Genomic DNA, 24,773 nt, shown 5'->3' with positions numbered 1-24,773 from the left:
AGCAAAAGTGGCATAGTTCCTCATTGTCACTGGCAGCAATGCCAGGGAGTCAGTTTTAGAGACTTCTGCCCAAGAAAACACAGAATCCTTTGATTTGTTGCAGATAAGAGTGTCAGGACAAGGCAGAGTAAAACCACATTTGCAGCTTCTTGAGGAGATCAGGGTGTAGAGCATGAAGATAAAGAAGAGTTCAAGAACGACAAAGATCCAGCATCACTATGGACTTTTTGAAAGAGAGTCCCAGCTTGTTTTTACAGCAGCTGTATATGATCCTGTAACTGTCTCAGGTTTAAGGCTCAGACAATATAATTTACAGCAAAATTTAAAGGTTAAAGATTTCTGCATTGTAATCAAAGTTGTAATGTGGGTTTATAAGGAGTGTGGTCCAGAATAAGGAAAGAGAAGTTATGCTAACAAAGTCAAGATTGTAGATAATTTTGATAGTGTCTTAAACACAGTTTCTCTGTTATCTTCAACATCTCTGGGGTGTCGATAGGAACCACAGTGTCTTCTGGCTTGTTCCGTGGTGTTTGATATTTCCTGACTGTTAGAAAATCTCATCTTCAGAGGAAGAACCTCCTGCCCCCTTCATGCTGCACCTTACTCTTTGGTCTTAATAACTGTGGCCCTGTTCCCCATCTGTCTGGAAGGCCATTGATAGGTAACCGTGAACCTTATGAAACCACTATTTAGTCAGGGGCTTTCTGATAAGAAACAAGCACATACTATTGTCCTTTTCCACAGGAGCCATTCTAAAGAGCCTGTCAAGCACCAGGACAGGAAGCATGCCTGGGGAAAGGCTGTCTGTCGTAGGGGCAGTCATAGTATAAGGTCTGCCTGGAGTGTCTATCAGAGTGAAGGTCTCTCATACTGATCTCCTGCCTATGAACACCTACTGAAACTGTGCTCTTCCTGGGTCTTCTATCTTCTTCACTCTGCTCTGTGTGTCTTCTCTGAATTCTTTCAAGGGAGATCATGAGTGCTGGGGAGTCAAAGAGAGCCACAGTGAGATCTTAGCTGACAGATTAACTTTACCAGGAGTCACAGCTTTTCTCCCCAAGATGCACATAATTTCAGGGTCAGAGTTACTCTGGCAGGATCCTCTAATCACTGAATACAGAAATGGTGTTCACCATCTCTCAAAAGCCTACCTGGAGGTAGGATAGCAGTGCTGAGATCTGCAAGGTCTCATGGTGGCTGCAGAATTAGCACAGGAGAGAAACCTGTGACAAAGAGGAAGGCAACAAGCCCCCAGTGAGGCCGGCTTGAATAGCCAAGACCCGGCACAGACAAGACACAAAGGAACTCTAGATTCCTCATTATTACACTGAAGCTTACACCCCTGAGGTGAAGGTCAAATCCTGCAATAACACACGGAATGCATGAAGTTGTGCCTAGAATTATATGTAACAGTGTTTGTGAGAAAGCCTGTATTATAAAATTGACCCTGGAAGTCTGATTTGACATTAGTCCTACTGTTTTCAGTCGAGCTGTTATTTGAGCTTCTTCATTTTCTCCCTGCTCTGGCCTGCTCCTCCCTTGGAAGCATGTATGTGGTTTTCTAATACCAGTCTTAGTCCAGATATTGCCCACTAGTCTTTGTTCATCCATTTCCCTGTTTTAGAGCACAGGAGCCTAGATGTCTGGAGGTGACCATTGACCCTGATATCTGGCAATATAAGCCATTATCTCTTCTGATGATTGCTGTGTGGGTGAACTATCCTTGACCTTTTGTTATAAATTGAGTATCATAAGGCTTTGTAGACTTTTCTACATCAGTCCCAGAAACCTAAACACAGAGAGGAGGTGCATCTTGAGCTTGACATTGCCCAGTTGGTTTAGCCATGATAGAAAGTCTTAAGATTTTGTGTGATGGGGTCCTGACATAATTTTAATGCTAATGTCATTTGAATCCATAGTAGGAGGAAAAAATTTTTAAGCAAGACACCTGTGCCCTGCCTCCACATTTTAGCTTTGAAACTGCTTTGCAAAATAAATGATGTTAATAGGAAGGTAGGCATTTACATCTTGAAGCTGACCCTCAAAATCAATAATGTATTCCATACATTACTTAGCCAAGAAACAGACTTACAAGCAAAGGACACTGCTGGGCTTGGAATGGAGAATTTTATTTTATTTTTCTCTTTTAGAAATAGAGAGAAATATGGAGACCCCAAAATTACTTGTATAACTAAGAGAGGAGGAAACACAGGGTCCAAGGCTCTTCTTCCCAGGAAGGGACTCATTAGCCTTGGAGTTAAATTTACATATGTCCTTTGTCTCCAGGCTTTCTATAAACTGTGTTCTAACCAGAGGCTCACTATGGGAGGGATTAGATTTTTGTCACCCTTTACTAATTTCTGCTTCCCAGTCTTGTTTAGTTAGCTAGTTAGTTAATTAAATACTATTATCTTTTTTTTTTTGGTTCTTTTTTTCGGAGCTGGGGACCGAACCCAGGGCCTTGCGCTTCGTAGGCAAGCACTCTACCACTGAGCTAAATCCCCAACCTTAAATACTAATCATAGCAGTTTTTCCTCCTTGCTCTCCTTTCAGTCCATATCACCCTACCTCTTAGTTAATTAATTAATTACATCCCCATCATAGCAGTTACCCCCTTCCTTCTTCTCCTTCCAGTCTGTTTCACCCCACCCCATTCCCTTGTTCTCTATTTCTTCTCAGAAAAAGGGAATCTTCCCATGGGTAATTACCAATCTTGGCATACCAAGTTACAGTAGACTAGACACATTTCTTCTCTTTAAATTCTGGTTTCTATTCAGGGTCAGTTATTAAAATATTTTATTACATTTTAATTTTTCCTTTCATTATTCTCTTTTCAAATATCGATGTCTTAAAATTCTTTTTTTATTGAATATGTTTTTAATTTACATTTCGAATGTTATCCCCTTTCCTGATTTCCCTTTCAGAAACCTGCTATCTCCTCCTGCTTCTATGAGAATGCTCCTCACCCACCCAACTACCCACTTCTTCCAACCTCCCCACCCTGACATTCACCACCTCCCATTGATGCCCAACAAGACCATTTCTGCTCCATATGCACCAACCATAGTCATTGGTTGGTGTTTTAGTCCCTGGGAGCTCTGGAGGGTCTGGTTAGTTGATATTGTTGTTCATCCTATGGGTTGCAAACCACTTCATCTCCTTTAGTCCTTTCCCTCACCCCTCCATTAGGGACCTCATTCTCAATTCAATTGTTGGCTACAAGCATCATCATCTGTATTTTCCAGGCTCTGGCAGAGCCTCTCAGGAGACAATTATATCAGGCTCCTGTCAGCATGCACTTCTTGGCATCAGCAATAGTGTGTGGGTTTGGTGACTATCTAGGATGCATCCCCAGGTGTGGCAGTCTCTGGATGGCCTTTCCTTAAGTCTCTGCTCCACACTTCCTCCTGTGAGTATATTTGTTCCCCTTTCTAAGAAACACTTTGGTCTTCCTTTTTTTGAGATTCATGTGGTCTGTGAATTGTATCTTGGGTATTCCAAGCTATGGGCTAATATCTACTTATCAGTGAGTGCATACCATGTGCATTCTTTTGTAATTTGGTTATGTCACTCAGAATGAAATTTTCTAGGTCCATCCATTTGCCTGTGAATTACATGAAGTCATTGTTTTTTTTTTGTTTGTTTGTTTTTTTGGAGCTGGGGACTGAACCCAGGGCCTTGCGTTTGCTAGGCAAGCGCTCTACCATTGAGCTAAATCCCCAACCACCGTTATTGTTTTTAATAGCCGTGTGGTACTCCATTGTGAAAATGTACCACATTTTCTGTATTCATTCCTCTTTTGAAGGACATCTGGGTTCTTTCCAGCTTCTGGCTATTATAAATAAGGCTGCTATGAACATAGTGGAGCACCTGTCCTTGTTATACCTTAGAGCATCTTTTGGGTATATGCCCAGGAGTGATATAGCTGGGTCCTCAGATAGCACTGTGTCCAGTTTTCTGAAGAACCACCAGACTGATTTCCAAAGTAGTTGTACCCGCTTCCAATCCCACCAACAATGAAGGAGTGTTCCTCTTTCTTCACATCCTCATCATCATCTGCTGTCACATGAGTTTTTGCTCTTAGCAATTCTGACGGGTATGAGGTGGAATCTCAGGGTTGTTTTGTTTTAAATTTCCCTGATGACTGAGGATGTTGAACCTTTTTAGTTGCTTTCAGCTAAGAATTTCTCAGCTGAGAATTCTTTGTTCAGCTCTGTACCCCATTTCAATGGGGTTATTTGGATCCCTGGAGTCTAACTTCTTGAGTTCTTTGTATATATTGAATATTAGCCCTCTATCAGATGTAAGATTTGTAAATATCTTTTCCCAATCTTTGGTTGCCATTTTGTCCTAATGACAGTGTCTTTTGCAATTTTATGAAGTCCCACTTGTCGATTCTTGACCTTAGAACATAAGCCATTGTTTTTCTGTTCAGAAAATTTCTCCCTGTGCCAATGTGTTTGAGGCTCTTCCCTATTTCTCTTCTATTGGTTTGAGTATATCTGGTTTTATGGGGAGGTCCTTGATCCACTTGGACTTGATCTTTGTACAGGGTGATAAGCATGGATCGATCTGCATTCTTCTACATGCTGACCTCCAGGTGAACCAGCACCATTTGTTGAAAATGCTATTGTTTTTTGCATTGGATGGTTTTAGCTCCTTTGTCAAAGATCAAGTAACAATAGGTGTGTGGGTTCATTTCTGGGTCTTCAAATCTATTCCATTTATCTAACTACTATACAGTATTTTTCTATTACACTATTCCTCTGTAATATATCTGGAGGTTACAGATGATAATTCCCCTAGTTCTTTTATTGTTGAGAATAGTTTTTGCTATCATAGTTTTTTCGTTATTCCAAATGAATTTGCAAACTTCTCTTTCTAACTCTGAAAAATTGAGTTGGAATTTTGATGGTAATGACCATCAAAATTGCATTGACTCTGTAGATTGCTTTTGGCAATATGGCCATTTTTACTATATTAATCTTGCCAATCCATGAACATGGAAGATCTTTCCATCTTCTGAGATCTTCTTCAATTTCTTTCTTCAAAGACTTGAAGATCTTGTCATACAGATCTTTCACTTGCTTGGTAAGAGTCACACCAAGGTATTTCATATTATTTGAGAGTATTCTGAAGAGTGTCATTTCCCTAATTTCTTTCTCAGCCTATTTATCCTTTAAGTAGAGGAAGGATACTGATTTGTTTGAATTAATTTTATATCCAGCCACTTTGCTGAAGGTGTTTATCAGCTGTAGGAGTTCTTTGGTGGAACTTTTGGGGTCACTTATATATACTATCATATCATCTGAAAATAGTGATATTTTGAGACTAATCATGGCCATCCAGTTATAGGAAAGGGATCCAAAGGCAATAAACAGAACCAGAGACAGCCCAGACTTCTAATGTTAGGAGTTACACATGAAGACTAAGCTACACATCTGTTATATTTGTGCAAAAAGCCTAGATCAGTCCCATGCATGCTCTCTGTGAGCCCCTGTGGGCACAGGTTAGATGGTTCTGTAGGATTTCTGGTGATGTCATTGACTCTTCTGACTCTTGCAATCATTCTTTCTCCTCTTCAGCAGGATACTGCAAACTCTGTCAAATGTTTGTCTGTGGTTCTCTGCAACTGGTTGCATGAGTTGCTAGGTAAAGCCTCTCTGTGGCAGTTACACTAGGGTCCTGTCTGTAAGTGTAGAAGAGTATCATTAACAATGTCAAGGGTTGGCTCTCTTCCATGGGATGGGTCTCGAGTTCAGCCAGTCATTGTTTGGCCATTCCATCAACTTGTGCTCCGTCTTTACCCCTGCACATCTTGTAGACAGGACAAATTGCAGCTCGAAGGTTTTGAGGCTGGGAGGATGACCTAATTCCTCCATTTGAAGACATGCCTAGTTCTAGGAAATGGTCAGTGGTTCAGGCTACATATGCTATATTGCTAGTGTTTTTAACTAGGGTCATCCTCATAGATTCCTGGGAATTTCCATTGCCCTAGGTTTCTAGCTTATCCCTGTCATACCCCCACAGTGATTCCAGTTGTCTCTCTCAGTACTCTCTCCCTCCATCCTTCCCAAACCTAATCCCTCCTCTTCCTACCCTATCCAACATCTGTCTTCTCCTGCTGACCCTATCCACCCATAACATCTATTCTATTTCCCCTCTCAGTGAGATTCAAGTGTGCTTCCTTGGTGTTTAGCTCCTTTGAGTCTGTGTGTGGTAGAATTGCAGTGTTTTCCTTTAAGGCTAATGACCACTTACATGTGAGTACCTACCATATTTGTCTTTCTTCATCTGGAACACCTCACTCAGGATGACCTTTTCTAGATCCACACATCCTGCCTGCAATTTCGTGACATTATTGTTTTATAGCTGAATAATACTCTATTGTGTATTACACAATTAAGAGTGAAATGAAATTTCTTTAACCATTCTTCAGTTAAAAGACATCTAGGTTGTTTCCAGTTTCTGTCTATTACCCAAAAAACTGCTGTGAAACTATTTGAGGCAGCAACCTTATAGTATGGTGGAGCATCTTGTGTATATGTCCAGGAGTGGTAGAACTAGGTTTTGAGGTAGATCTATTCCCAATTTTCTGAAAAACTGCAAAACTGATTTCCAAAGTGACTATGTAAGTTGTTACCCCCACCAGCAGTGGAGGAGTGCTTCCCTTGCTCCACATCCTTACCAGCATGAGCTGTCATTTGAGGTTTTGATCTTAAATCAAAAATTGACAGGGGTAATATGGAATCTCAGAGTCATTTTGATTTGCATTTCTCTAATGGCTTAAGTATGTTGAACATTTCTTTAAATGCTTCTCAGCCATTCTTCTGTCAAGAATCCTCTGTTTAGAACTATCTCCCATTTTTAAATTGGGTTGTATGGTTTGGTGATGTTTAGTTTCTTGAGTTCTTTATATATTTTGGCTATCAACTCTCTGTTGGATGTGTGGTTGGGGAAGATCTTTTCCATTCTTTGGGAATTTTTTGCTTTGTTTTGTCCTCTTGACAGTGTCCTTTGTCTTATAGAGGCGTCTCAGCTTTACAAGTTCCCAGTTATTAATTGCTGATCTTAGTGAGATGTTGTTATTTTCTTCAGGAAGTTTACTCCTGTGTACCCATGGATTCAAGGCTATTCCCCACTTTCTCTTCCATAATATTTAGTATATCTGGTTTTATGTGGAGGTGTTTGATTTACTTGGACTTGAGTTTTGTGTAGGGTGGTAGATATGTATCCACTTGCATTCTTCTTCATGCAGACATCCAGTTAGACCAGTACCATTTGTCGAAGATGCATTCTTTTTTCCAATGTATAATTTTGACCCATTTTTAAAATAAAACACAGTGACAATGGGCAGTGGGAAAGTGCATAAGTCCAACAGTATTTTTTGTACCTGTTTGCATTTCTCTTTGGTCTTTTCTTGATTTCAGAAAGTACTCTTTTTGAATTTTAATGTTCCTACATTAAATACATATGTATATACTTATATACATTGTATAATTCATATACATGTAATATATATTATATATTTGTAAAGTAAGTGATGATCCTAATTTTTGTGCGTAATTTCAGTTACTCTTAAAGTTAGACTAACTTCATTCTTAGAATCCCTTGTATATTCTATATTCAATTAGCAGTGGACCAAAGTATGCAATAAGACATATTTGAAGATGTGTCCCTCTTACAAGGTCACTGATTATTTGAAATTATTTCTGTTTTTATTTATATCCCATGATTTATTGGAAGTATGCAGCCTTGCTTATACTATTCTTATGAATTTCCTCTCCAAGGAGTACATTTAATGTTATGAATGTGGTATTGTCCTGCCATTTTCACAAATCTGTAATATTGCAAAAACCAATCAGGCAGTCAGATACTTTCCTTTCTAACAAGAAAGGGGAAAATGTCATGTAAATAAGGGTTCCCTAGTGCATCAGTTCTTTATACCTCAAAGCATTCATTCCTTTCTTATATTGACGATTCCTATACCTATGGGGATCTCTCTACCTATCTCATATATAAATAGATGTAAATACATATATTTGTATCTATCTATCATATATGTGAGTATATACAGCACACACACACACACACACACACACACACACACACAGAGAGAGAGAGAGAGAGAGAGAGAGAGAGAGAGAGAGAGAGAGAGACACTTAGCATGTGAAAAAGCCAGTGACAGAAGGAAAGAGTGGAAACCTACTACTACTATCAAGAGACAGGACATGCATGTTAGGTGTGATGGCTACTCTTGGCTGTGAACTTGACTACATCTAGAATTAACTAACAACACCCCTCCCTAATACCTTTGAGGGATTTTTGAGTAATATGAAGTAGAAAGATCTACTCCTAATCTGTATCTCTGAGGTAGGTAATTGAGGCTTTAATCAAGATCAAGACAAACCTTCAATCTAGACCACTTGAAAAGGTGGCAAAACTCACCTCTAATCTGGACCACGCCTTCTGCTGGATGCCTATATAAGGACATGGATAGGGAAGCTTTTGTTCTTTGCCTGCTTGCTCTCACCTTCATAGACATTAAAGCATACTTCATTGGGATTACATCATGTAATGAAGACCAGCTGAGCCATCCGGTTTTTGGATTATTGGATTTTCTAGAGAATCCTGATTGATACAATATGTAAACAAATGCAAGAGAAGGCAGGCTCTGTTTAAATGACCCATAAAACATCACATCTTTTATAAACTAGAGCCATTAAGCTTCCAACCTGTTCTGTTTTCTGATTTCCCAACATGTTGTCTTTCTTAAAGAACTGGCTTTTTTTCTCACCCTGTTCACATGTCCCTGGTCTACTTGCTTGTTCTAAGACACAAAAGTTCTAGAAACCCCAGAAGATGTCCTCTGAAACCCACTATCCACCTATAACAGGCATATTTGCCAAGTTCTGTCTGCTCACGCACTAGTTTGGTACAGAGGCTTGAGTTCAGTAATGGATTCCTGGTCTTATCATATCCCATATCTTGGCAGAGATCTTTGAGATCAAACCTGCAAGGATAAAGTTGAGAGCTTCTTTGCTTTGACCTTTAAACTGATAAATAGTATTTATGACTTAATGACTCTGACAATTTCTTGTCTTTTAATGATAAGCAAGTTAATAAATACCCAACTGTTGGTCTTCAATATGCTGAATTACCTGGGAAATTTCTGGCCCTGAAAACCTTGAAATTAACCAGCATTTCCGGATTTTGTATAAAAACCAACAATAATTCATAGCTCTACCTTGTTTGAATAGATGGAACTGGTGCTACTTTTGTAACGGAAATGTTGAGACACTGACTTATATGTTAATATATAACTTGAGGATAGACCTGTGCTTAATATCAGTGGTGGTAGCAAAAAAGAAACAGCTCCTCATTGTCATTGTCAGCAGTGCCAGGGAGTCACTTTTAGAGATTCTGCTTAGGTAAACCAAGAATCCTTTGATTTGTTGCAGAAAAGAGTGGCAGAACAAGCCAGAGTAAAACCACAGTTGCAGCTTCTTGAGGAGATCAGGGTGTAGAGCATGAAGACAAAGAAGAGCTCAGGAATAACAAAGACCCAGCGTCACTATGGACTTTTCAAAAGAGAGTCCCAGCTTGTTTTTACAGCAGCTGTATATGATTCCGTGACTGTCTTCAGGTTTATGGCTCAGACAATATAATTTACAGCAAAATTTAAAGGTTAAAGATTTCTGCATTGTAATCAAAGTTGTAATGTGGGTTTATAAGGAGTGTGGTCCAGGATGAGAAAAGAGAAGTTAAGCTAACAAAGTCAAGATTGTAGATAATTTTGATAGTGTCGTAAACAGTTTCTCTGTTATCTTCAACATCTCTGGGGTGTCGATAGGAACCACAGTGTCTTCTGGCTTTCTCCGTGGTGTTTGATATTTCCTGACTGTTAGGAAATCTCTTCAGAGGAAGAACCTCCTGCCCCCTTCATGCTGCACCTTACTCTTTGGCCTTAATAACTGTGGCCCTGTTCCCCATCTGTCTGGAAGGCCATTGATAGGTAACCATGTGAACCTTATGAAACCACTATTTAGTCAGAGGCTTTCTGATAAGAAACAAGCACATACTATTGTCCTTTTCCACAGGAGCCATTCTAAAGAGCCTGTCAAGCACCAGGACAGGAAGCATGCCTGGGGAAAGGTTGTCTGTCGTAGGGGCAGTCATAGTATAAGGTCTGCCTGGAGTGTCTATCAGAGTGAAGATCTCTCATACTGATCTCCTGCCTATGAACACCTACTGAAACTGTGCTCTTCCTGGGTCTTCTATCTTCTTCACTCTGCTCTGTGTGTCTTCTCTGAATTCTTTCAAGGGAGATCATGAGTGCTGGGGAGTCAAAGAGAGCCACAGTGAGATCTTAGCTGACAGATTAACTTTACCAGGAGTCACAGCTTTTCTCCCCAAGATGCACATAATTTCAGGGTCAGAGTTACTCTGGCAGGATCCTCTAATCACTGAATACAGAAATGGTGTTCACCATCTCTCAAAAGCCTGCCTGGAGGTAGGATAGCAGTGCTGAGATCTGCAAGGTCTCATGGTGGCTGCAGAATTAGCACAGGAGAGAAACCTGTGACAAAGAGGAAGGCAACAAGCCCCCAGTGAGGCCAGCTTGAATAGCCAAGACCCGGCACAGACACGACACAGAGGAACTCTAGATTCCTCATTATTACACTGAAGCTTACACCCCTGAGGTGAAGGTCAAATCCTGCAATAACACACGGAATGCATGAAGTTGTGCCTAGAATTATATGTAACAGTGTTTGTGAGAAAGCCTGTATTATAAAATTGACCCTGGAAGTCTGATATGACATTAGACCTACTGTTTTCAGTCGAGCTGTTATTTGAGCTTCTTCATTTTCTCCCTGCTCTGGCCTGCTCCTCCCTTGGAAGCATGTGTGTGGTTTATTAACACCAGTCTTAGTCCAGATATTGCCCACTAGTCTGTGTTCATCCATTTCCCTGTTTTAGAGCACAGGAGCCTAGAAGATGTCTGGAGGTGACCATTGACCCTGATATCTGGCAATATCAGCCACTACCTCTTATGATGACTGCTGCGTGACCTTTTATTATCAAATTGAATATCATAAGGTTTTGTAAACTTTTCTACATCAGTCCCAGAAACCTGAACACAGAGAGATTGTGCATCTTGAGCTTGACATTGCCCAGTTGGTTTAACCATGTTAGAAAGTCTCAAGATTTTGTGGGATGGGGTCCTGACATAATTTTAATGCTAATGTCATTTGAAGCCATAGTAGGAGAAAAAAAATTTTAAGCAAGACACCTGTGCCCTGCCTCCACATTTTAGCTTTGAAACTGCTTTGCAAAATAAATGATGTTAAGGGGGCTGGAGAGATGGCTCAGTGGTTAAGAGCACTGACTGCTCTTCCAGAGGTCCTGAGTTCAAATCCCAGCAACCACATGGTGGCTCACAACCATCTGTAGTGAGATCCGATGCCCTCTTCTGGTGTGTCTGAAGACAGCTACAGTGTACTTACATATAATAAATAAATCTCTTAAAAAAATAAATGATGTTAATAGGAAGGTAGGCATTTACATCTTGAAGCTGACCCTCAAAATCAATAATGTATTCTATACATTACCTAGCCAAGAAACAGACTTACAAGCAAAGGACACTGCTGGGCTTGGAATGGAGAATTTTATTTTATTTTTCTCTTTTAGAAATAGAGAGAAATATGGAGACCCCAAAATTACTTTTATAACTAAGAGAGGAGGAAACACAGGGTCCAAGGCTCTTCTTCCCAGGAAGGGACTCGTTAGCCTTGGAGTTAAATTTACATATGTCCTTTGTCTCTAGGCTTTCTATAAACTGTGCTCTAACAGAGGCTCACTGTGGGAGGGATTAGAAATATCTTTCTTTATGTCACTCTGTACAGATTTCTGCTTCCTAAGGTTTTTTTCAGCTAGTTAGTTAATTCATTGATTACATCCTTATCATAGCAGTTTCCCCCTCCTTCTTCTCCTTGCAGTCCATTTTACCCCACCCCATCCCTTTGTCCTCTATTTCTCCTCAGAAAAGGGGAGTCTTCCCATGGGTAACCAGCAGCCTCGGCATACCAAGTTACAGTAGACTAGACACATTTCTTCTCTTTAAATCCTGGTTTCTATTCAGGGTCAGCTTTTAAAATATTTTAGTACATTTAAATTTTTCCTTTCATTATTCTCCTTTCAAATATCAATGTCTCGAAATTCTTTCTTTATTTGATATGTTTTTAATTTACATTTCAAATGTTGTCCCCTTTCCTGGTTTCCCCTCAGAAACCTGCTATCTCCCCCTGCTTCTGTGAGAGTGTTCCTCACCCACCTGCCCATTGCTTCCCACTTCCCCACCCTGACGTTCTGCCCCTCCCATTGATGCCCAACAAGGCCATCCTCTGCTACATATGTGGCTGGAGCCATGGGTCCCTCCATGTGTATACTTTGGTTGGTGGTTTAGTCCCTGGGAGCTCTGGGAGCTCTGGTTGGTTGATATTGTTGTTCTTCCTATAGATTGCGAATCCCTTCAGCTCCTTCAGTCCTTTCCCTCACTCCTCCATTGGGGACCCCATTTGCAATTAATGGTTGGCTGCAAGCATCTGCCTCTGTATTTGTCAGGCTCTGGCATCATATTTAGTGTATCTGGTTTTATGTGGAGGTGTTTGATCTACTTGGGTTTTGTGTAGGTGACAAATATGTATCCACTTGCATTCTTCTTCATGCAGACATCCGGTTAGACCAGCACCATTTGTTGAAGATGCGTTCTTTTTTCCAGTGTATATTTCTGGCCCATTTTAAAAGTAAAACAGAGGGACAATGTGCAGTGGGAACATACATAAGTCCAACAGATTTCCCTTTGTACTGGTTTGCATTTCTCTTTTGCCTTTTACGACCTCTCGTTTATTTCAGAGGGCACTGTTTTTGAATTTTAATGTTCCTACATTAAATACATATTTTGTAAAGTAAGTGATGATCCTAATTTTTTGTGTGTAATTTCAGTTACTCTTAAAGTTAGACCAACTTCATTCTTAGAATCCCTTCATATTCTATATTCAATTAGCAGTGGATAAATGTATGCAGTAAGACATGTTTGAAGATGTGTCCCTCTTACATGGTCATTGATTGCTTGAAATGATTTCTGCTTCTATTTATATCCTATGATTTATTGAAAGTATGCAGCCTTGCTTGTACAATTCTTATGAATTTCCTCTCCAAGGAGTACATTTAATGTTATGAATGTGGTATTGTCCTGCCATTCTCACAAATCTTTAATTTTGCAAAAACCGATCAGGCAGTCTGGAGACATCAGATACTCCCCTTTCTAGCTAGAAAGGGGAAAATGTCATGTAAATGAGGGTTCCCTGGTGCATCGGCTCTTTATACCTCAAAGCGTTCATTCCTTTTCTTATATTGACGATTCCTATACCCATGGAGATCTCTCCATCTATCTGATGTCTAAATAGATGAAGATAGATATATTTAGTATCATATATATATATATATATATACATACATATCTCGCATGCACTCACACACATACACACGCATTGTTTAGACAGTTTGTACTTGGTATTTATCTTCATGAATCCTGAAGTCTATGCGTATGGGTAGCTTATACATGTCTAGTTTTCCTTGGTCTGTCTCTTTTGCTGTTGCTTAATGACACTTGTTAGTACTGTATAAAACACATGCCCCAAATAGAAACACTTTCAAGTTTCTGGAATATTTACAATTATTCAAACAACTTTTTAATACGTAAAAATGGCCCAGCATTTTCTTTTCAAAGTCATTTTCTTCAAGTTAAGAATGTTCGGGGGGTGGGGTGGAAATGAATAGAGAATGGGAAAGATTATATAAGAAGTCAATGTTGGACGTGAGTCAGAATAGTAGGACAGAGAAAGGGAATCAAAATGAAGGGATTCCAGCTGGGGTTGTGCCTCGGGTGCTAACAATGATTGCTGTGCAAGCACGGGGTCCTGAGTTCAGATCTCTAGCACTCAGGTGAATATCTGGGCATGGCCACCCCTGTTCCTGTAACCCCAGCACTATGGGGAATTGAGACAGGAGAATCACTAGGGTCTGCAGATGGGTGAACAATCTAGCTCAAAATACAGTGACATACTGTCTCTAAGAAATATGGCAAAGAGTGTTAAGGCAGGCCTTCTACCTACACGCGCATGTGTGTACACACCACATAAATACAACACATCTGTGCACACACATAAATGCACACACACAATTTGCATGTGAAAAAGCCAGTGACAGAAGGAAAGAGTGGAAACCTACTACTACTATCAAGAGACAGGACATGCATGTTAGGTGTGATGCTACTCTTGGCTGTGAACTTGACTACATCTAGAATTAACTAACAACACCCCTCCTTAATACCTTTGAGGGGTTTTTGATTAATGTGAAGTAGAAAGATCCACTCCTAATTTGTATCTCTGAGGTAGGAAATTGTAGCTTTAATCAAGATCTTGAGTTGGGAAGACAAACCTTCAATCTAGACCACTTGAAAAGCTGGCAAAACTCATCTCTGGACCACACCTTTTGCTGGAAGCCTAGGTAAGGACATAGGAGAGGGAAACTTTTGCTCTTTGCCTGCTTGCTCTCGCCTTGCTAGGATGTCCATCCCTTCACAGGCACTAAAGTTTACTTCTTTGGGATTCTGGCATGTAATGGAAACCAGCTGAGCTCTCCAGTCTTGTGAACTGAGAAGCTACTGGATTATTGGGTTTTCTAGAGAAGCCTGATTAATACAGTATGTAAACAAATGCAAGAGAAGGCAGGCTCTGTTTAAATGACCCATAAACCATTGCATCTTTTGTAAACTAGAGCCATTAAGCGTCCGACCTGTTCCGTTTTCTGATCTCCCAAAATGTTGTCTTTCTTAAAGAACTGTCTTTTTTCTCTGCCTGTTCACACATCCCTGGTCTACTTGCTTGTTCTAAGACACAAGATTCTAGAAATCCCAGAAGATGCCTTCTGGACCCCACTATCCACCTAGAACACACAGATTTGCTGAGTTCTGTCTGCTCACACACTAGTTTGGTACGGAGGCTTGAGCTCAGGTCTGGATTCCTGGTCTTACCATATCCCGTATCTTCCCTGGCAGAGGTCTTGGCGGTCAAACATGCAAGTAGGAAGTTGATAGCTTCTTTGGTGTCAGTGCTCAACTGATAAATAGTATTTATGACTTCATGCTTCTGTAAGTTTCTTGTCTTTCATGACTTAAACGATGGGGGTTTACAGTTCCCAGTGTCAAATTCCCCTTGTAAACTCACACTTGGTTCCCCAATTAAAATGGGCTCTTGTAAGTCCCCTGACTGTAGCCACCGGCATGATAGGAAGCAATTCCATTTGCAGCAAAGGATGTTTAAGGAACCCAGTACGGGGGTGATTCTTATAGTTGCCTTGAGCCCTGCTGTGCTGAAGTATTAAACTGTGGTAAATTAGGTGAAATTGCAGCTTCCTGGTGGATGCCTCATGCCCTCTTCCTTTTCTGCAGATTATTGTTAGTGTGAGCTGTCTACACGGAAACACAACTCAGTAGTTCTTCCGAAGCCAGGCAACCCTTCTGTTGCTGGGTCATTCTGCCCCCCCCCCGCCCCATGCATGTAGGAATAAACTTCTGACTACGTAGAACTCAATCGCCACTTTGTCTTACTTTCTTAACCTTTGTCCTGGATATTTTTTTATTTATTTTGTTATTCTCTGTGTGTGCACATACACAGGATGTCTGTGCTTGAGTACAGACACATGTGTGCCATTTCCTGTGTGTGGAGGTCGGAGGTCAACCTTTACGAGTTGACTCTTTCCTTCCTCAATGGGCTCAGGGATCAAACTCAAGGTGTTAGGCTTTCAGAGCAAGTGCATTATCCGTGGAGCCCACTTGCTACACATCATTTTAGCACCGTTAGAATGTAGCGGCCATTACTAGGTATCATATGCCCCATAAACAACTGAATCCCTAAAAATGTCCCGTCGCGTAAGAATAGCAGCTTTTTTCCTTCTTGGTTAGTAACATTTTCATGATAGAGGTGAGCTGTAGAGAAAAAAAATCATACCTGTAGTCACATTTAACGTCTACTTCCCAATCCTTCTCCTCTTTGAGAATAACATTCGTTTGAAAGTGGTTTCACTTCATCGGCTGCTTACTGATCAACTATGTGTGACCTTCAGGTTCGGTTTTAACCAATTGTTTTTCCAGTAGATACAGATTGGTGTCAGAAACTAGGAATCCTTAAATGTGTGTGGCTGGGGGCGGGGAAACACAGGATGGCAATGGGTATCTTCCGCTCTTGGTCTCTATGGTATTTATGAGATAGGAATATGCTTATATTGGCTGGGAAGAGAGTCTCAGAGATCTCCCGTTCCCCACACTGCCTTTGTGTTGCCTAGAGCCACAGGCTTGGCTACCAGGCCCAGCTGCCTAGCTGTCTGTATGGGTGCTGTAATCTGGGGTCCGGTTGATCCACCTTATCCACGGAGCCACTACTCTGGCTTTCTAGAGCACTGAGGTTGCTTTTGGAATGATCTCAGCTCTTCTAAAGTAGAACGAATAATCAGAGGAAGTACTCCTTTGACAAATGATGAAGTTTATGCTCTGCTGAAGTATTTCAGGGATCTAGAGTTGCAGATCGAGCAGAGGAAGCCTTGACCAATCTCAGGGGCAGGGGGGCAGATGATGGACTATGCTTGTGAAGCGTAACTCAAGGCTAAAAGAGTTGGGGTAGTTTTCTAAATGAATAATTGGAAAGCCAGATTATATCACCTCATCGTTGGCTCACAGTTGTGCATCAAGTCCTGATCAATAAATGCGATTCACATGAGCTATTCCTCAATGTGATCCGAAGCAAGTGTCCTTTTCCTCGTCAGTTAACAGCTGTTCATAAATACTCTTGGCTGGGTGGATGACACAATGTATTTTTAAAGATCTGGATTGGGTTCAAGATCAGAGTTCCAGCATTGTGAAGTTCATGGTAAGACTGAACTCTTGGTGGACAGCTAGTTGGCCTTTGGCTGTCTCCTCACAAAGTAGTGAGAAAGGAAACTCCTGCCTTCCATGTGTGTGTGTGTGTGTGTGTGTGTGTGTGTGTGTGTGTACAGGTGTGCATGGAGGCATGTACAGGAACAAAAGCCAGAGGCTAGTATTGAGCTCTTCTATCACTCTCTACCTTATTGTTTTGCACAGAGTCTCCCACTGAACCTTGACCTGTCTATCGACCTACAGCAACGAGAAAAGAAATATTTTAAATAAATTAATGTCAATGATTTACTTAAACAAAGGATTCATGAATTAGGCAGCACAGGAAACAGAAGGACATCTGCCCAGCAGTGAGTGGGCAGCAAGCTTTTGCTGGGCGGGCACAAAGAGTCTTAGTAGAGTGATCACCTGATTGGCTACATGTAGGTAACTATTGGAATGGTGTGATGAGCTGGCTGCCTATGATTGGTTGATTCATTTTTCTCTTATTGGTGAAATCCTCATGTTCATTATAGTTCCAACTAGGTTCTGTGTTAGGCCAGAATTTAAAATCCAGAGATCACCTCCATTGGCAGTAGGCAGATCTGTTTTTCTGGAAAACATTTGTTAAACAATGGTAAACATTTCAGGTTTTGAGAGCTATAGTCTCTCAGTCACCACTACTCATTTCCGCCCTTATAAGCAGCCAACCTGTCACTCAATGCTCATTGATAATACAAAGTACTGGACACGAAGATGTCCAATGAAACAGTTTTAAAAAACAGGCAGAGATGAATCTGGCCAAAGGTGGGTAGACTAACGGCCCTTGAAGATTTCCTGGTAATTTGGTGTCAACTGTCCACATTAAGTCGTAGGAAGGTGACTACTTCCATGCAATGCTAAGGTCTGCTCAAATGTCACCAAGTCCCTGGCAGCTTTCAGGCAAGTGGGAGGATCCAGCTGAGCAACTCAGTTTGCAAACTTTTTGAAGTGGGCCCTTTCTGCTCTTCTCTTCAGTCCTCCAGGTCCTATCGTGGCCCCAGGTTCGCAGCAGACTCGCATTGTGATTGGGTGGGTCGCTTGGGGCCAAGCGTGCACTCCGGCGAAGGTGAGAGCAGCTGAAAAGTTGGAGCCCAATCAGCGCGGAGTTGAGCGCTCATACCCCAACCTTCAGGTGACCCCGCGTGGCGGCGGCGGCAGCAGTAGGCAGAGGCAGCGGCAGTGGTAGCGGCGGCTGCAGCGACCAGAGCCCGCAGCGGCTCCGAGCGCCTCCGGCAGGACAAGAGGCGAGCTCGGAGGATCGTCATCTGCTAGCTGTCCACCAGCTTCGGCAGCCAGGGGCTGGCTTGAAAGAAGCGGGCGAGCCCGGAGGCTGCTTGCTTCCTTGGCTCCGTACCCGGCAACACTGTTGCAGGCTGGGCTCCGGGCAGCCCCCAGAGTGCGGGCCCGCGCCACCGCCTTTGAACGCTGGGGGTGTGCGTGGCAGCGGCCGCGGTGGCGGCGGCGGCGGCGGCGGTGACCGGAGCGGCGAGTCGGTGCCGCCCGGGCTGCGCTTCGCCTCGGCAGCTTTGGCGGCGAGGGCGCCCGTGGCTCAGGATGCGACCCGGGGGTACGCTGTTCGCCCTGGTAGGCAGCCTGATGCTGCTGCTCCTTCTGCGTCTGTTCTGGTGCCCAGCCGACGCGCCCGCCCGCTCCAGGTAATTCCCCGGCCTCAACTCGCCCCACCTGCAAGGTCCGGTGCGCCCACGCTGTGCTTTGGGCGTTGCTTTCCCGGGACCCTCCGGAAAGATCCGGGTGATTGACCACTCTTAGACTTTTGACCAAGCAGCTCCTTGAGGATAGGGTGGGGCTCAGGGGTCGCAGAGAGGCGACGCTTGGCCGGATGGCTTGGTATGAAGTGGAAAGGGACACGTCGGGGTTGGGAGGGCTCCCAATCTTGCCTCTGTGGGCGAGGGAGCTGCGGAGCGGAACCTGCTGAAGAGGTTTCCCGCCAGGATCCAGCACTCCCCCATTCTACTCGCAGTTTTCTTGTCCTAAGGTTTTTTTCTTCCCTAACTTCAAGATTGAGGACCCATCCCGGGAGATGGGGTGCACAAAGATGCTCTGGTTACGCTTGGAGCGCAATGCCCAGTCTGCCAGCCACTGTCTTCCAACGCGGTGTCATAACTTAGTTTTCTCGCTGGCTGTGCAGGATGTTGGGGGAGGAAAGCAGAGAGGAGACCGGCGGTACCTCGGCTGCACTGAAGACGCTCTGGAGCCCTACGACCCCAGTGCCACGCACCAGGAACAGGTACTAAGGCCCTTAGGGGAGGGTGGGCAACGACTGGACAAGGCTGAACCCGTGGGACTCGCTTGAGTGGTTTGCCTGGTTGGGTATCTCTCTGTCTCTCTCTGTCTCTCTGATTCCGTCTCTGCCTGTCTCTCTCTGCGTGTCTCTCTCTGCCTGTCTCTCTGTCTCTTCTTTTTCCTCTCTCCTCTCTCTCTCTCTCTCTCTCTCTCTCTCTCTCTCTCTCTCTCTTCCTCTCTCTCTCTCTCACACACACACACACACATACACACACAGAGAGAGACAGAGAGAGAGACAGAGACAGAGACAAAGAGAGACAGAGAGGACAGAGAGAGACAGAGAGAGAGAGAGAGACAGACAGACAGACAGACAGACAGACAGACAGACAGAGATACTCTAGGCACATCAACCTTTTAAAAGATATCTCTCCATGTCAGATTCTTCCAAGACAGTAAAACAGCTACACTCTCAAAATGGGCTCTGAATCCTTTAGATAGTGGTATGTGGAACCCCCCCCCCAGGAGCCACTCACCTATCTTTACTGAGGGATTTGGTTGGCAGGTTTTGTTTTCTGTGTTTTAAAATGCATCTGCGTTGAGATCCAGACTTGAAGGAATGCAATTCTTCCATGTGTTATGAATATGTTTGTCCCGGATGAACGAGGACTTACATTTCTTACACACATTATGAGTGTGTGTTAGTGTACAGTAATTACTGGATGTCTGTATCTAGTCTTCTGATGATAGCAGTAATCTAATGCAGAAAGACAGGGGACGTACATAAAGGAATTAATATTAACTCAGAGACTCCGTAATGTTTATTTCCTATATGTGAAAAATACATGTGAGACTGTATTTTGTGGCTTGTCATCTTTTTTCCCTAAAGGATCATAGACCTGAACATGGTCTTACCACCTCCGAGCCAATGTTGCTCTGTATTAGTTACTCGCCATATTAATATTTTGTAGTCTCTTTAATAATTTCTCCTTTACCCATTTAAATGCTTTCCTGTCTTCATTTTGTTTTGTTTGCTAGGAGATACTCTATTAAGTCTATTCTGGTATATAAGTCATATAAGTCATTATGAGTCAGACTCATTTCCGTAGAAGGACTGATAGAAAGTTGGATTATTAGGTCAAAATGAACATGCGTTTAATGTTCTCAATCACATTTCTTTCCAATTGCTTCCTAGAAGGGTTGAATCAATTTCTGCTTCCACACATCTCTGGAGCATGCTGGGTACAGTATGCTGTTTCGATGGCAATTTTGTATACTGCCCCTTCCCTCTAAGTCTCTTTTCCTCTTCATCCTTCTGTATATTCTTGGCTCTTGAATCCACCTTAATCTTTTGATTGCATGACTGGACATTGCTTCCCACAAGGCTCTGGGCCTGATCCTCAGAAAGATCTGGAAGTACTTGGAAGAAACACTGTACTCGGGAACTATTACAGGCTACAACAGGTACCTCATTGGAATTTCGGAGTCTGTTAGGGACACTAGGAAATCCTGGAGTAGTGAAACTTTTGATTTGGCCTAACTATGTACACAGAAGGAGTGGCATTTCTTATTCAATGAGGTTGCGAGGCCTTCTGTCTGCCAGGCAGTCAATCAACTACTGTTCACCCTTGGGTTTTCCTTGTGGGAAGTTCAAAAGCATATACTCCTTAGTTGTCTAGTCCCAGGCCTTTCCAGAGGTCACTTAATAATTTTTTATTTCTATGGCATCCTTCTCTTGAAGGAGCTACTTGGCATACTTCTTCAACTAGTATAGGAAATTTATATTTTTACCGGACATGGTCCATTCTTTTTGTTTAAACCAGACTGCTGTGTTTGTGACAAAAAAGAGCCCACTTTGTCCTTTGATCTATTTTATATCTTTCTCATTCATGATTTTCATTATTCGTGGAGCAGGGGAGTAAATGGTAATTCACTACTGCTTGGCTATGTATAGAAACTGGCTTTTTTTTTTTCCATTTCTCGGCGGCTGCTCTACTCTTCCTTGTTACTGATCTTAGCAATAATAAGAGTAGCCATCATCCCCTGAATGCTTCTAGTGCAGCAGACACTGATGCAAGCATTTTGTAGTTACTAACTCATTTATGCTTTCGAACTGCTAAAAGAAACAGTTCTCATTGTATAGATTGAGAAATTGAAACACAAAATAATTTCCACTTGTTATAGAGTTGTGCAGCCAAGAGTCAAACCCAGACCACATGGAGCCAAAATCCTGTTCTCAAATTCCTCTGAGTGTGTGTGTGTGTGTGTGTGTGTGTGTTTGTGCATACATGTGTGTGCTTGTGCATATGCATGTGTGCTTGTGCACGTGTGTCTGTATATGTGCTTGTACATGTGTCTGTGCTTGTGTATGTGTGCACATGTGTGTTTATGAGTGTGAGTGTGTATGTGTGTGTGTGTGTGTGTGTGTGTGTGTGTTTATGAGTGCATGTGTGACAGTTTAGGCAACTCTTTCTGATAACATCCATCCTCTCTTGAAGTGCACACTCCATGTATCAAATTGCTTTTTGCCACTTCTTGTTGCTCAAAGATAATACATGGGCAGGGGACGTAGAAGCTGGAGTTCAGCGATATGGTATGTTTTAACTCTCCTGTCTGCAAAGTAAAGACCCTTTTCTGTTTGGAGGCCAGCTTCCCAATAATGACTATCGTAAGAACCGCAGCTTGTGGCTCTCTCGTTCTCCCCTAGGCATTGCTCTTGCTGGAATTCCAGAAGGCAGAGGGCATCCTGATACCACCTCTTGGGGATCTGTTGAGGATTTCCTTTCGGTCTGTTCTAGTCTGTCACCGAAATGCTTGCTTCTGTCCATTGCAGGACATTTGATCACACTATGAACCCCAAGGTTGTGTTATTTACTGGAGAGACTTGTCTCTAGTCATGCTGTGGCCCGGCCCTAGCCCACAGGCTTAATCCAAGAGCTTTCTGATTATTTTAAACAGGATTAAAGAAAGTCATAGATCAAGAGGAGGAGCAAGCAGCCAGCTGACAGGGAGTGAATATAGGGCAAAGTCGTAGAGAGTAAGAGGAAAATGGGAGAACAAATAGAGAGGCACACAGAAAATAGAAGGAAGGGACATTCAGTTTGAACGGTTTTGAAACAGTGTGGAGAAGGAGAACTTCTCTTTTCTTTTGTGATGTTGGTTGAGGAGGAAGGTCAGCTGGGTGCTTTCTTTGCCTCTCTGGGCCAACAGGCTTTCACCCCAGCGTCTGACTCCCAAGTCGTCATTGGTAAAGTCGAATGATTGTTTTTGTTGTTGTTTTTGTTTGTTTTAAATTGGAGTAGGTAGCAACCCTCCTGTGCCGTTGCTTAACCTTGCCGTTGTCCCAATCTTCTCTCAGTAAGCCAGAACCCATGGCTCCCCCTTTTGCCTCAATGTAAATTCAATCTTGATTGAAGCATACGCTTTAATGGTAAGTTATGGGAAGCAGAGGGAAGGGACTGGGGAAGTGTTTTCCCAGTCATGTGGCTGAATGTAAAAGGAGGCAGATGTATAAGCTCCTTCTGGAAAATTCTCTGGTACTTGCAGCAAGATCTGTTGTCTGAAGGGGAGTACTTCTATCTCCTTTCTCCTTGCTCCCTTCAGTAAAACCTCAACAGGTTTTCCATGCACCCTACAGGATATTTCAGATTGCCTAGGAAAAGGCCATGCATAAAACTCAGAAGAAAAGACATACTAAGAATTTCCAAAATATAACAACAAATTCTTTCTTTTCCATGTAAACTTTGCCAAAGTCTATTCTTGACATTTTGGATTTACTTCCCCTCAGATGTATTCTGTGCTCCATTTTATTTGTAGTCTTAAAATAATTATCTTTCTTACCTTGAACTGTAGGGTTGAGTTTTTATGTGCTTTTTCCTCTCCCCTTATAATGAAAATATCTGCTACTATGAATTTTCCTTTGAATGCAGCTTTGGCATTACTTTGAAAATATTTTTACATGTGATATTATTGACCGAACTCATAGTTTCATGCATCTTAGACTGAACCACTGAGCTATATCCCTAGCCGTAGACACATTTTAAAAGTTTTAAGACATAGTATTCAAAATTTAAATATATATGATAATTATACATAAATATATAATCTAGGGGCTTAAGGTGTGGCTCAGTGGCAAAGAACATGTCCTGCTTTTGCAAAGGACCTAAGTTGGGTTCTCAGCATTCATTTTGGATGTCCCATAGCTGCCTCTAAGTTCAGCTCCTGGAGGATCTAGTGCTTCTGGCCTCTGTGAGTAGCAGCACTCACAAGCACACACCCATATACAGATCCCTATGCCCCACACCACATAATTAAAAACAATAAAGCAAATATTAAATGTATTATCAATTGGGACTAGGAACATTTATTTGCAATAACATTTAATCATTTTGTTTGATCTCGTAAATAGTTTAATTTCATTTTTGATGATAAGAGAAATCTAGCTAAATTCTGCTGCTGAATTGTCAATGAGTGAGTTCCTAAATATTCGATTATTAGAAATGAGGAACTGAGTGGTTAGCACAGATATCTGTGACAGCTCATCTGGAGTTCCCAGAATCTTTCATGGGAACTATACAAATGCTCACTGTGGCTTGATACCCATAGCAGTTTCCACTGGAGTTTCAACACCAGTGGTGTTGAACTAGGGTCTTGTGACTTCCTGGTGCTTTCTGGCCACCAGCAGCTACTCTTTGGATGTTCTGGCTAGCTGATGTCCATCCTGACCTGTCTGGAGTATCTGTACCATGAATTTTCCAGAATGGTGGGACCACATCTTTACTTTTAATTTGTCTGGTGTTCACTTCAATGAACTTTCTCTCTTGGTTACTGTGACCCTGCCCAGTGCTTGGCTTGTGCCAGTTTGAGAACTTGGAGTAGGCAGAGTTCAGATGTCAATCATATAAATTTGTATTCACATGACCCTGAGTGTATTTTTGCGAACTCTTATTATGTGTTTTAAATGAATACACAGAAAATAAAAACTGCCAGGCATGTCAACACCCAAAAGATAGCTTCTACTCACTCACATTTTTCCCTTCTCGATGTGTTTATATGTATATATCTAGCAATTTTCCTCTGTATTCTTGGGGTACAGAGTGACAGCTTTGAATGACATCTGAGCAGTTGTGGATGTGATGGCTTTTCTTCTGCAGCATGTTTTTTGAGGCACAGTAGTAGCGTGTAGAGATCTTTCCTTAAGTACTTGTCTTGTCCCTGTGCCATGTGGGTTATTTATTATCTCTGATTTTGGCTTGTACCCTGAGTGTGTTTGGGCCTCTGATTATTTGGATAAATTCCTAGAAGCAAAGGTGCTTCCTCGTAAACATTTAAAACATGGCTGCGGTTTGTGTGACGATCTGTCACGGTACCTCTTCTAATTTTTGGCAGCATGCAAGAGTGACAGATGACCCTAACTCCAAGAGGGTTTGTAGCCCCCACCACCATTTTTTTAAAATTTCAAACTTAGGAAACAACATTGAGGCCTTAAGCTGGACTTGTTTACCCATTGTGGTAGATT

At 42.1% G+C, this 24,773-nt stretch overlaps 1 protein-coding gene across 2 annotated transcripts in view; it reads left to right on the top strand.

The window, feature by feature from the left end:
• St8sia6 (ST8 alpha-N-acetyl-neuraminide alpha-2,8-sialyltransferase 6) overlaps positions 1–24,773 on the top strand; it is a 198,105-nt gene that overhangs the window by 37,082 nt on the left and 136,250 nt on the right. Inside the window, exons 2-3 of one of the 2 annotated variants that reach the window (XM_063276253.1) lie at positions 17,990–18,669; positions 19,164–19,262. In XM_063276253.1, coding sequence (XP_063132323.1) covers positions 18,569–18,669; positions 19,164–19,262 — 200 coding nt within the window. In that variant the 5' untranslated portion in view covers positions 17,990–18,568. Of the gene's footprint in view, positions 1–17,989; positions 18,670–19,163; positions 19,263–24,773 lie in introns of those variants that run through there. The other variant, NM_213624.2, reaches the window with a different exon arrangement.

Source organism: Rattus norvegicus, chromosome 17 (assembly GCF_036323735.1).
Source record: "Rattus norvegicus strain BN/NHsdMcwi chromosome 17, GRCr8, whole genome shotgun sequence".
Taxonomy (NCBI): Eukaryota; Metazoa; Chordata; class Mammalia; order Rodentia; family Muridae; genus Rattus; species Rattus norvegicus.
The sequence above is the reverse complement of the archived record's forward strand: the minus strand, read 5'-3'. Positions and strand labels throughout refer to the sequence as shown.